Source organism: Diorhabda sublineata, chromosome 6, assembly GCF_026230105.1.
Source record: "Diorhabda sublineata isolate icDioSubl1.1 chromosome 6, icDioSubl1.1, whole genome shotgun sequence".
NCBI lineage: Eukaryota > Metazoa > Arthropoda > Insecta > Coleoptera > Chrysomelidae > Diorhabda > Diorhabda sublineata.
In genome coordinates, this window is record NC_079479.1 from 8144724 (window position 1) to 8158423 (window position 13700).

Below are 13700 nucleotides of genomic sequence, written 5' to 3' on the forward strand. Positions count from 1 at the left end.
CACCACCATCTTAAAAACATTCTGGGATAGGGCTGAAGCAATCTGATTCAGTCTAATGCAGTAAAGACCCAGGCTGCTGTTTTTACGAAGAATGCTGGTACTCGGCTCATAATTTGGTCCTGTCTGAACATAAAATATCACCAGGTCCGCTTCTAATCCTCTACAAGACCTAGACACATTTGGAGCTCGATTCCCAAGCGTACCCTGCGGATGCTTGACCCAATACAGAAGAGATTAATTCGAGTTATAGGCGATCCAGAGTTGCTAAGAAATTTGACGATACTATCACGACAAATGCTTTTCCGAGCTGTCTAACATAATACCATCTAGAAAAGTATTTGCAAGACCTACTCAACACACTGCAGACACCCAGAACATCAATATAATGGGACTCTTTGGAAAAGTGGAAGTCTGTGGAATCAGCTACCAAGGCATGTCTTTTCCGAACACTGCAACATAGAGAAGTTTAAAATTAATATACACAGATACCCCCACACGGCAGGCATTACCCGAACTACTCGAGCTTAATAGGTTTACCCTTTTGTCCTTGCTTTTAACATAAAAAAAATCATCAATTTTACTACTGGCATTCATACCATGCTAATTTTGATCGTCATCTATCTTTTTTTTTTTTCAATGATTCATTTTGTCAGGATAAATCATTTTCACAATTTTTACTATACACGAGATTCTGCTCTTCAAATGTCTGCTGATATATTTTCTTAATATAATGGTCATGTATTAAAAATTAAAATAATGCCAATAATAGAATCAATTGTAGTCAAATCACTTGTTTAAATAACAAGGTGGCCTCGTAATGTGAGCGATAAACTTATAAAAATCTTAATTTTGGCATTCTGAAAATAGCCTCAAAAGTCTAATCAGGTTTCCGCGCCATGGAAGGAATATTTAAGGTCAAAAATCACAAAACTATATTTTGGTGAGTATCTTGTTTCCCATACTTCTAATGAGGTTTATATTTATTATAAAAATTATACACAATAAAATGCTTTAGTCTATAACATTTTTCCATACATTCAACCTTTTTTTAGATCTAATCACATCACAATGCAAGGTCAAACGAAAGTTCCGTTAATAAATACTATACTAAATACTAAAAATTATTAATAATTTTCCATTAATAAATACAACAGACACAACATTAATTGCCATTTATCTAATATATATTTGTTTTTTTTTTTTTCGTGTGATCCATAAATGTTTGAATTGATCATTTTAATAAATTCTTCATTATATTCGATATCTTAATTATATTGTTAAAAGAAAGAAAACAACTAAGTTATTTTTTTTATTTCAAAAAGATTTGCAAAAAAATATACATATCAAAAAAGTTGAAAATATCGCAAAAGCGTGGATTTCTGATAAATTATATTTTTAATTATTTTTTCAAGTGATTATTCGAACAGAAAAGAATCATTTTTGGGTTGTTATCTCTAAAGTATTGCTTCGGTCTAGCAATGCAATTATCCCAACTTTGATGCATAATGTTTTTTTCGGAATAGTCTTCATCTGCTCTCTAAATTTAGGCATTGTGTCAAAATATTCTATATTTTTGTCGCATGGATTAAATCTACTGAATAAAATGCATTTTGACGATGTATAGGCTTTTTTCGTCGCTCATCGTTTTAGGTACCATTTGGTCACTAACCATAAAAATGAAAGGATAAGAATATATAACCTGTATGCTGTCTTCACTGCTTTAACTTGTATCGTAAGGACCAAAGGCGTAAGATCCATCATTGTCGGCTATATTATCGTCGAACATATGGTTATCATGTATTTATTTTTAGATATTTATGTTACAATTCGATTTTAACACACTTGATATATTATCTGAAGATGCTTATAACTTAAATCAAGTTTTTGTAAAGATAAAGACAAAACATAAAAATTTGAAAATACCAAGTACAATATCGTTTGCTAGAAGTAGAATTTAGGTAGTCTGATACCAATTTTTGTGGTTGAATCGACTTATTATGAGAATTTATCGTCAATACCAATTTATATTAGCTTTTTTTATACCTAATTAATGATTTCCACACTGTATTGATTAACCGTTGAGTTACAATATAGTAAAAATTACAATTAAAAACTCTAAAATCCATAAGAAATTTCTAATATTTTACACAAGTAACGGCAAATCTAATAATAAACATACAGTAACAATGAATCATTGACGGTATTTATTCTTCTAGTATGTAATAACGACTCAATTAAAATTCAAACTTCGGACTCAAAACCGTGTTGGGAGAGCGTCGCGCATGCCAAATGTTGGTTTTAATAATAGTAAAATGTGATATTAAAACCGTGAATTGCATTGAAGCCGCGTAGGTGCCGATAAAACGAGTGCAACTTTCAGAGAGAGTTCACTCGCCGGAATTTTTAGCAAGTGGCGCCCAAACAAATACGCTAGTATTTCCGGTCGATGTCTCAGTGGCATACGCATTTATTTTTCTAGACTATTGTTTCTATCTTTGTATTATCATTCTATTAGTTCGAATCGAATCCATTTTTTGTATATAGTACATGTACTTAAATTGATAATGCCCAGATGAATTTTGATTATTTTAAGTTAAATTTTCTTTCTAATTTTGCTAGCACAGAGAGTGTTGAAAATGAAGTTTTTATAGCTAGTATCTTCCTTTTTATTCTAGTATGCTCCTTCATATTACTTTATATTGTTATATGTTTAAAATTGTTATCTGCAATTTGGTATTCGATTGCCAAAGAAGGGGTGAATTACTAAAATTATATAATTATATAAAATAGCAAACTCTTGTCAGGCGCAGAATGCCTGAGAAGCACCCAAGCCTTTTACAATTCATAACTAAACATATACATATCTATGTTTATAAACATCTAAAGTTTGAGAACATATTAAAATCCACCTTCGGTGGTTGTATTGAAATTAAGATTCTAAATTGTTACATAATAAAATGCAATAAGTTACTTAGTGGTCATCGAGGTGGTGCAATAACTTTTCATCGCTCTACATTTTATTCCGCGCAAATTCCTCGCTGACAATTCAATACTTGCAAACCTCACCTAATATTTTTCAGGAACATAAGCCAATGCTGCAAGAAGCCTCAACATCTTCAGCCGTAGAATTTTAGGTAATTCAAGAGGGTTTCTACTTATATATGAAATAATTATTATGCTATGAAATTCCCGATTTGCGGCTGTTTTTCACAAGCGGTTTCTCTTCGTGTATTCGATAGATAAATACCAGCAGAATAAGAAGACAGAAAATTGAAAATAATACCTATAATATTTGCTCTGCAATTGCGATGAACTGTTGTGCGATGGATTCTTGTATTGCGATGTATTGACGAGACCCGCTGTGAAGGGGAGGAATCTAACTGTCGCTGGTCCAACTATCAAATTACGAGAAGTCTAATTATAAAATCAAAAATGCCAGTGACAAAAATGAGACCCCATAGAATATAACTCCCGACGCTCTTTTCCCCTCTGTTTATAAGGTGAAGAAGGGAAAATTATGGAATCCTGACTTACAAGGGAAAGACACAACTATCTATCGGAAGGGTTTAAGTCAGTGTCATCTATGGTCAGAACATCATTGACCATTGACTATATTTTCAAACTCGGTCAAACTTTCACGGGGTCGATATTAAAATCGAAAAGGGCTTCTATCTAGTACTCAAATTACTACAAAGAACCAGACAAACGTCAATAAAAAACTAATTATCTTGCTTAATGCAAAATAATTGCTATTTCCTGTTATGGAAATTGTATGTTCCTATTTGTCTTTATATGTTCTGGCTCCTAACATATATTTTTAAATATTTGCGTGATGTTATTTTTATTATTTTATTGCTCATTTTCAATGTAGATACTTTTTGAAGTATATTCAATTTATTCAATAAGTAATTGATTGTCCTTCTGTCTCTTTTGATTGGAAGTTAGTTTTTAGAACAGGTAGAATATTGACGTCTTGACCTATTTAGGTCAAAATTAAGACAATTTAGCAACAAATACCTGTAAAAATCTCCAAGTAATAAGGAACGAAAGAAATTTATATTTCAATATTTTTATAATATTTGCTTTTAAATTATAATTTGCAGATTAAATCGTCTTAGAAAAATTATTATTGAATTACAATAAATTTACTAATCACTTATACACCTTCTGACATGCGCTGTATATATGTGATCTATCAATTGCAATAGTTTTTACCAAATTCCTCTTATTGCTTTTTACTTAATCGTTGGTCTACTTGTCACGTTCCTATTTCTTTTACATGACTTATTTCTGTTATATTTATTTTTTACTTTAGTTGTATGTATACTCATAGTTATAAGTATTTCTATGTTTCCTATTGAGCTCAAAAATAACTTTTGTTACCATATTTTTGTTATGTATATCAAAGTTCTGATTACAGTTGACTTGTCTAGTATATTATTGCATATGGTTTTAGTTGTTCCTCACCAAAATGAATGAAAGATCAATCCTGTTTCACCCTGAATGTGTTTAATGTTTCTGAAATCTCTTGCTTCACTATTCTGATAACTTTTCATCTTGCAACTATTTTTCGTTTCGCAGGATCAAAGAAGAGCCTCGAAGTTGGGGGAACAGATAAATATGTCTTTAATCTAAATCGAATATATCAAAAATACAAACGATTTAGTTAACTTACATAACACTTTATGATCCTTATGAGTAAAAATTTGTTACCATCACAGACTCTTATGGGGTTAGTATGTTCAACATTTCAAAAATAATCTAATATACTCAGCATTATCAAAAGCATTCATCATTTCCTATATCGACCATTGTGAAAATGTATACTCCCTAAGAAGAATAATAAAATAAGCTTTTTCCTCTCTGACACGTGCAATCCTATTAACATAATTTTGTTGTTAGTTATAAGCCATCTTGTGGCCATAATTTTACATAATTTTAATTCTGAAGCTGCTTTGGTGCGTAGGCTAGGATATCATTTGTATAAATAGTACAACAATGGGAAGCGAAATATGAATGTTAATATCATCATATTATCATTTTAGTGCGGTTCATTGTGTACAAACAATTCATGTAAGAAAATATGTGCGGCAATGTATCCAGTCAAGAAAAAGTAACTTGAAGAATAAATACTCGTTTTTTATTAATAGTAATTGAATATGTACACAGAGTATTTGATCCACAAAGAAACTGCAATTAATCAGCACAAAACTTCAATACAATCACAAACTAAAAGTGTAAACGTCATATTAATTATTGAAATGTATGTCTAGCAATACTGCAAACCGAATTATCAGAAAAGTAATCCTCGTCTCTTACATTATAGACATTTTATGTATGTATATGAAAATAGGACTAAAACAAAACTATTGCTATTTTACAGAAATGTGCCACGTTATGTACCTAAATATTCACGGAAATTATGTAGAAAAATATATTAAGCTACAGGCTTTCATGTAATAAGAAAATTATTGTGATATCTTTGCACTTCATTTTTAATTCCAAAACGGTACTTACACAAAAAATATGCCTCGTATATGATTATGAACTTGTGTGCTATATTTCTTATTAGATTTAATTTATTTTTAACTTTTGAGTTCATTTTATTAGCAAATAAAAAAAGTGTGTTCTTAAAAAAGGTTTTTTTTTCGTTAATTTTATCTTTAATTTTTTAGTATTTTTTATGCGAGATTTATTTTTTTTTTCTAATCGTTGTCGCTTGTGGACATCGCTTCCATTAGCAATCTTCTCCTGTCGTTTCAATTTCGCCTTCTCTAAACGTCGTTTTCTATTGTATTTTAGAATCTTTTGTGTTCATGTTGTTCCCACGGTCCATCCCCTCAGAGGTCCATTGTAGACGGATAATGGCTTCAGTACAACAGGGTTCGCCCTGGTACCCTGAGGTGCAGCTTTTGTGATATGAAATGTCTATACACACTTACGCCCTAGGCACGTGCTTACCTTGGGTCATCCATCTAATCAATTAGACATAATCCACATTGTTAACAAACGGAATGAACTTTTCTTCCCAAAATTTTGGCAATTGCATATTCACACCTACTAAGATACTCGTCAAGACGAATCAAATGAACCCAAACTCGTTGGGGTTCCAATATATTCTGGAGAAAAAAAGCATGTCTATGGAGTGGAGGAAGAAAGATGACAGCGCGCCACTAAAAGCGAAAGTTACGCTGTCAGCGGGAAATGTGTTGTGTACCATAGTTTGGGACATGGAAGAAGTAACTTAGGTTGATTTTTTCACTGAATAACAAACTGTGAACGCACTTGGCTACAAATCAACACGACGCGATATTTCAATTCGTGTGCGATATTGCTGATTTGTCCCCATGCCACTATTATTATTTGGTCCATTGAAAGAGGCATAATACGGAGAAAAAATCCTTCGTGCTGGAATGGTTGTGTAACAAGCCAAGAGATTATTACCAAATTGTCATATGGAAATTTTCAGAGGGGTATCAAAAGTATGTAGAGTGTAACGGAGACTATGAAAAACCTGCTTTATTGTTAAAAAAAATTGTAACAATTTGTAAAAAAAAGTAAAAAAAAACATAAAAATAACTAAATAAATATACAAATACAATAAAATTTCAATATACAGAAGGAAACCACAATGGTAATAGGTTATAATTAGTATATAAGTCCATAGTAAAAGTTAACCAGTATGCAGCATGTCCAGAATTCGGGAAAAAATGATATCGATTTGATTTCAATTGGCAAGTGATTGTACATGTTTTTGCATTGTAAAATATTGAGCCCTTAACTAATTCTGAACATGAAGTAGGCAGGTAAAGGTCGTGCTCCGCGTTCCTAAGTAGATATCCGTGCAACGACCTTTCTGAAATTGGAGAAATTAGACAAATGGATTCAAAGATGAATGAAGAAGGGAAAGGGAAAATTTTTAATCTTTTAAAGTAGTCCCTGCAGTGAGCCCTGTTGTTTAGTCCGAGTAAATATCTAACAGCTCTCTTTTGTTGTTTGAGGATTCCCTCAAATTGAGTCGTACATACGTACCTCAGAAGGGAGGGGCATATCGGAATTGCGACTCAATAATAGAGCATAATAAACTGTTAAGGAGGTGAATAAGTTCAGTTCTTTGGAAATTCATCTCAACGCAAAACAGGAGGAACTTAATTTTTTAGATAAAGTGGCAATATGTAACTCCCGTTTCCAGGAATTGTCCACAACAAGCTCTAAGGGTGATAAGAGCACTAGATATGGTCCTATGAATTGCCGTGTGATCAGGGTTGCTTGAAGAGAAACTGATGTATAGATAGGCGATGTTGATTATAAACAGAAGAAACAAAATATGACCTAGTACTGAGCCTTGTAGCACTCCACATTCTATTGCAAGAAGACATCGTTGCATTAACCCTTACTTCTGTTCGTAAGATATGACTTAAACCAGGCGAGAAGTGTTTCCCTCGTAGTACTGCAATTTGTTAATTAAAATATTATGATAAACACAATCGATAGCCTTAGAAAAATCACGATTACACATCCAAACAAGAAGCAATAGACTTATTTTGATTTCTAACAAAAAATGCTAGTTGGTGATTTTTTTTATTACTATGTCAAAACATTTTTCAAATATACGTGAAGGTTACGACTTATTTTTGTTACATCAAATAATCTTCACATTCTATCTGCCTGTTCTATCTATTTCAAAATACTTTTGTTGGTATTCAGTTTTTCTGAGTTCTGCCATCTGCCGTTGCAATCGTTTACGACACAAATCTAACTCGTAGTTTTTTCGTTTACAGGAAGTCTATCTAATGAACTTCGGTTATATGGAGAAGTCAAAAGATGGCGCTTTCGCTTTACGAACAGAAGAGTCCATTCAAAATTCGCTGCGCGAGTTACAAGAGTTCGCTGGTATACCGTCGACCGGCCGCTTAGATAATAGAACGCTAAAGTTAATAAATACGCCGCGGTGTGGCATGCCCGACAAAGATTTTAGAACGAGAAGAAAAAGATTCACGGTACACGGAACTAAATGGCCTTACACGGATCTCACTTGGAGGTAAGTTTTAAATATTTTTAGATAATTAGGTTTATTTTCTTCAATGTAAATATTCTATGCGAAAGGATAATTAGATTTCGATTTATTGATATCCTTCTGGTCATGTTCTATTTTTTATACCTATGCCAGAGGTGGGGACCCTTTTTACCATTAGAGGCATAAGAAAAAATAAAATATAATACTACAAAATTTTAAATATAATATACAAATGAAATAATATAAAAATATTATAGAAGAATATAATAAAAAATATTTTTTATTCACCAAGTTAGTGACTTATTTGGCTTTGTTTTTTGTTTGACAGTAATTGTATATTTGGATCAAGATTCGTAACACACAGCTTTTGTTGATCCTCTAAATGTGCATCTGTAATTTGCGTTCTTAAATTTGTTTTTATTTTTGACATGAGAGAAAATGTTGTCTTGCAACAGTAGGTACTTCCGAAGCAGGAAAGTAAACGGCGAGCATGTTCTAGAAGGCATGGATATTCAACAGCATTTTTCCAGATTTGATGATACTATCTTCCCCTAAATCAATTAACTCCATTTGTAGTTCTGTAGGAGCCTGGGATATATCTATTAAATGTGGTTCAAATGCCAGTTTCATTGCAGGAGTGTGCTCGTCAAAATCAGAAAATCTATTAGCAAATTGGGGGCGCTGATATCTGTTTAAAAAATTAACATTGAGTGTCCAAGTCTGAAACGGATGGTTAGGATGGGCCAGAGCCTCGCTCATGTGTGCTAGGATCCGTTTCAGACTAATATTCTGACGTCATGTTACAATATGACTGTCTTTAGCAGGATTTTTCGCGCAACTGTCATGGCGTTAATATACAATAGTTGTTTGAAACGAACTCTACCATTTTGTACTAGGTGGCAAAGGGCGGCACAAGAACCTCGCGGAGGCCGCAGGTTCCCCACCTATGGCCTATGCCATTTCGATAGTCAAGAATTAAATGAAATAGAGAAATATGAACAATGATATTTTGAAATAAATAATTCAATATATAGAGGATTCAAATATTAATTAGAGATAATAGAATTTTATATTTGTATGTTTTAATATTAGTTTTGTATCAATAACTTGAGGTGGTTAGAATTGGTCAATCGACCTAATACAAACCTTCATTCACCTTCTTATGTAAAATATCGATATTTTGTTTTTATTGGTAAATTATTTATTATCATTATATTTATTCAGTTGTATAACATATTCTAGATGTTTAATAATTTTTAATGAACAGTTATCCCCATTCATACGGATTTTACATACTAATATGCTATTTTATGTTGAAACGTCAAAAATTATAAGAAAATATAGAAACCTATCATTTACACTGCTTATGAGAAACATAGACAAACGAAACATCCTGGCAGCTAATCGCATTTACTTACTGGTCTACCGGTAGAAAGGACCACATATGACTACGACAGGATTAACTCGTGGTTTTCTGTTTTTGACATAAAAATAACTTATTACTATCAATATTTGGTGTGAATTTAATGTATTGGAAAATTGAAACGTATAAAATCTATTTTACAAATGATTAAAGAAAAACTATCAAAATATAAATTAAAGGATGTATCTAGTAATAAAAACAAAAGTTTTTTGTTGAAATTGAGTGAAATTTCCACCGAAAACAGTACCCAATATTTCAAAATTCTATCAAAAATCTCGTTTCGGGTTAGGATCCGCAATCAGCTGATAGATGATATAAGTGATCTTATATCAAAGTTTAGGAAAAGCCCCATCGTAATAACAAGAGTAAAACCTAATTAGAGCAGCTTGTCGCTATCTTTTTGTTCTATTTGTTCTTACTACCAATAGAAATGGATTAAATATACAAAATTTGTTTTCACTCGTGATTGCTATTAACGCTTGGGATGTATGTAATTTCATTACTACTTCATTGAACTCAACACATGTCAAGAATCTTAAAGTGCAATATACCGAGAAATTTGTTATTAGCTCTCGATTTATATCATTTGGTATGAAACTAAACGAAATTGCTGTTGAGTATAGGTTATGGTTATTTCCATTGAAGAGAACAACAATTGTGTTATTCTAAATGAATCTGATATTTAACATTTTATCCACAAAAGGAGAGTTTGTATTAGGTATAGATGATTGTAACTAATAATTTAGCAAAGCATACTAAATTGTTAATGCAGAAGGAAAAAAAACTTGAAACCAGTTTTCTGATACGACCTCAGTCTAAAGCATCTTTGCACCTATTTCGAGGCAGAAAGTTAAAGATTCGTGCATTGCATGAGAGCATTGCAAAAATTTCAAACTTCAAAATGTTTTTATTAAGCTTTTTTGAAAATTGCAAATAGCAATTGTTATCAGATTTAAGTTGTATACATCATTGGATATAGCGGATCAGACTTTTTGTGATAGCATTCAATCTAAATATGAATATAAAATATGGATAAATATGAATAAAAAATGAAATAAAAGTGTTATTTTTGGAAATTATACACTGGATGGATGGATTTTAATGATCTTGGTCTCAAAATGTTCCATTTTACGGCGGATTTATAAAAAAAAAGTTTTTCTACTATTTAAGGTTTAAAACTATTAAAAACCGTAAATTCAGCCACTACCCCCGTGTTTTACATAAATTCGTTGTAAAATGGAACATTTTGAAACCAAAATTATAAAATTTATCTATTTTTCGATTTTTAATGGTCCAAAAACTATTAACATTGAAGAATATAGTAAGAAACTATTCACGAAAATTGATTGTTTTTCATCGATTTCATTTTAAGCTATAAAAACTGAAAAAATCATTCTTTTTGGATTTTTTCAAATTGTTTATTAATTTATGTAGAATACAAAAAAAAATATAAGAACTTTATCTGATAATGAGATAATTTTTTGTAAAGGATTATTTTGCAAAACCGTTTTTTTTTACGATTTAAAACAGTAAAACTATGAGAAATTTTCATTCCAGCTATTTCTACTAATTTTTTTATAAATCCGCCGTAAAATGGAAAATTTTAAGACCAAGATCATTAAAATCCATCTATTTTTCGATTTTCTAGAGCCAAAAAACCAGGTGACCGTGAAAGTTTATAATTACCTTATTTTTTCCCTTCCCAGCATCAACAGTTTTATGAATAAATGATATGAACTTTCTTTAAAAAATATAGAGCAATAACAATCTAGAAATAACAAAAATAATTAAACTACTTCGGATGATTTTTGTTTAGTTCAACATTCATATTTTGAACAAATTTAAAATCAACCTAAAAACTAAAATATTGGTAAAGGTTTTACTGTCGGTAATAAGCCAAATGTGTTTTATATGACTTTGTTTAACCTCTGTTGACTATCCCTCTACAAAGCATTCTGTGAATATAAAAAATAAATTTCTATAATTTTTCCATTCTTATATATTTTAATATACAGGACGAGGTTTATGTGTGACGACGGTTGACAACTTGTTATTATGGAATTATGGAATTATCAGTTTGAAAACTAGCAAATGTCTGTAACTCATTATATAGTCTTGATTTTGTACAACATAAAAATGATCACATTTTAAATACCCTATAGGATTTGGTGCAATTGCATATTTGCAAGAACAATACAATACAATTATAAAAGGATATATGAGGAAATATATAGGGTGTCGCATTGAAAATGCACGTTTGCTTTGATGCACAGCGTTAAGTCATCTTGTAAGTATCGACAGATTACTTTCGTTAATCAAAGATTTTTATTCAAGGTCTCATTCAATAACTATTTTTTTCCAAAAAATATTTTTAGCATTTTGTCATTATTTTGGCAAACTATTTTTCATAGTATAAATTCGAGGTTCCTCTTTCTTGATATTAGGTTTGAAGGTATGTTTCCAAATAATTAATTATTGTACAAATCAATTGAAAAAATGAATGTTATTTGTAAAACAAGTGCGACACAACGTGAGGGTTAGTAACCTCTGCCCAACCTCATGTCTAAATCTACGTAGAAAATCAAATATTTCCGTCATACATTCTCCCTGATATGGCAAATACGCTTTCGAACAGACAGTACGCTTAATGAAAACTGTTTCAATATACCGAATAATTGAATTGAATCTAACAGGAATTAAACAGAAGAGTTGATGAATTCAAAAATACGATAATCATATTTTATACTTGTGCTGGATAGCCATATGGCCGATAAAATTGGTTACGAATATTTGTCACATAAATGTATTCAGTGTGGTAGGTCCTTATGTAACGTATAAATTAATTGTCTACTTAATTATTAATGCGAATGAAAAATTCTGGAGCAAAACAATTTCGGTCCCTTCAAACCTCTATGGCAATATCAACCTTTATAAAAATTTTAAATGGAAAGCAGTGGCGTATGAAACCTAGTTTAAGAGGGTAGTCTTAATATCACAAATATATAAATATCACAAAGAAACGAAGTAATTATTATTACTATTATTAGTACGTTAAACTACAAATATCAGGAATGAAACCAGAAAAAATTTCAAAGAATAAGGTTATAAAATAGGAGAGTAGGTTTTAAACATGAAGCCATCGATAATAATTGCACTATTATATACAGGTTATATGATATTGATAGATAATATCGAGTAAATACTAATAAAAGTAGATAGAACCTATAGCCCATACTTACGTCATCTTCCCAACCATTCATACATCTCAGACTCATTAAAACTATCCGATCTCATACGCCTCACTGCATGTGTTCCAGCTTCTTCATCACTTTTTTACTCTCTACCAATTATTGGTCACTATTTTATCACTTTCTTAAACTCTCTCAGTTGCCAGAGATTTACAAATTGTACAAAATCATAAACACCATTAGTAAGTAGTAAAATAAGCATTGTGATTTTCCTGTCTCACGGCATTTTAAGTCATTTTAAGTTTATCTATAACTTGTTACAACTGAATATTAAATTATAAAACGTAAATAGACGAGTAAAATGTACCTGCATATAAGGGCGTTTGGTTTAGACGGGGTACCAGGCGTGAACTGGGAACTGGGAATTATTTGCAAATAAAAAAAAGAAAAAAAACATTTAAATTCCAAAGAAAAAAACATTTCAATTCCAAAGTATCTTTATAAATTATGAAGGATTGTAAAAAAGGTGATACCACATATTCATCTTCTTCTTTGGTAACAAGTTCACCACAGTTTTTCCAAAGCTCTCGACGGTTTGCTGCTAGAACCTCTTTACTTAAGTCTGGAAACTGTTTATATTCTCGTAAATCTGATTTTACGTTTGCCTATATGAATTCTTTATATATCAATATAATAAATTTTCTGTAACTTTAGACCTTTAATAACAGTAAGCAATTATTTGTTTGTTGGGTTTTTTTTACGATCGCTGGCAGGAATAGGATATTTTTTTCAGACATAAATGCTAAAATTTGAGCTTTGTTACTACTACTATTTGGTATCTTAAGTTGTCGCGAGTTATAGGATACGTTGTCCATAACGATTACTGAATGTGGTGGAATGTTAGGTAAAAGCTGGACATTAAACTACTTTTCAAATATTTCTGCTGTCATGTCTTCCTGGTAATCAGCTGCACAGTTTTTATTTTTTTAGCAGATATGAATAAAGTATTAGGCATGAAACCGTCTTTGCTTCCAGCGTGTACTGTTATATTCCTTTAGAAAATGTCAAACAG

At 31.3% G+C, this 13700-nt stretch overlaps 1 protein-coding gene across 3 annotated transcripts in view; it reads left to right on the top strand.

Moving 5' to 3' along the window:
• Positions 1–13700, top strand: part of LOC130445037 (matrix metalloproteinase-2-like) — a 254033-nt gene that overhangs the window by 124346 nt on the left and 115987 nt on the right. For all 3 annotated transcript variants that reach the window (XR_008910015.1, XM_056780513.1, XM_056780515.1), the window contains exon 2: positions 7782–8041. Coding sequence is in view for 2 of the 3 variants with exons in the window: in XM_056780513.1 (XP_056636491.1) it covers positions 7782–8041 (260 nt within the window). In the remaining variant the exon portion in view is untranslated. The remainder of the gene's footprint in view (positions 1–7781; positions 8042–13700) is intronic.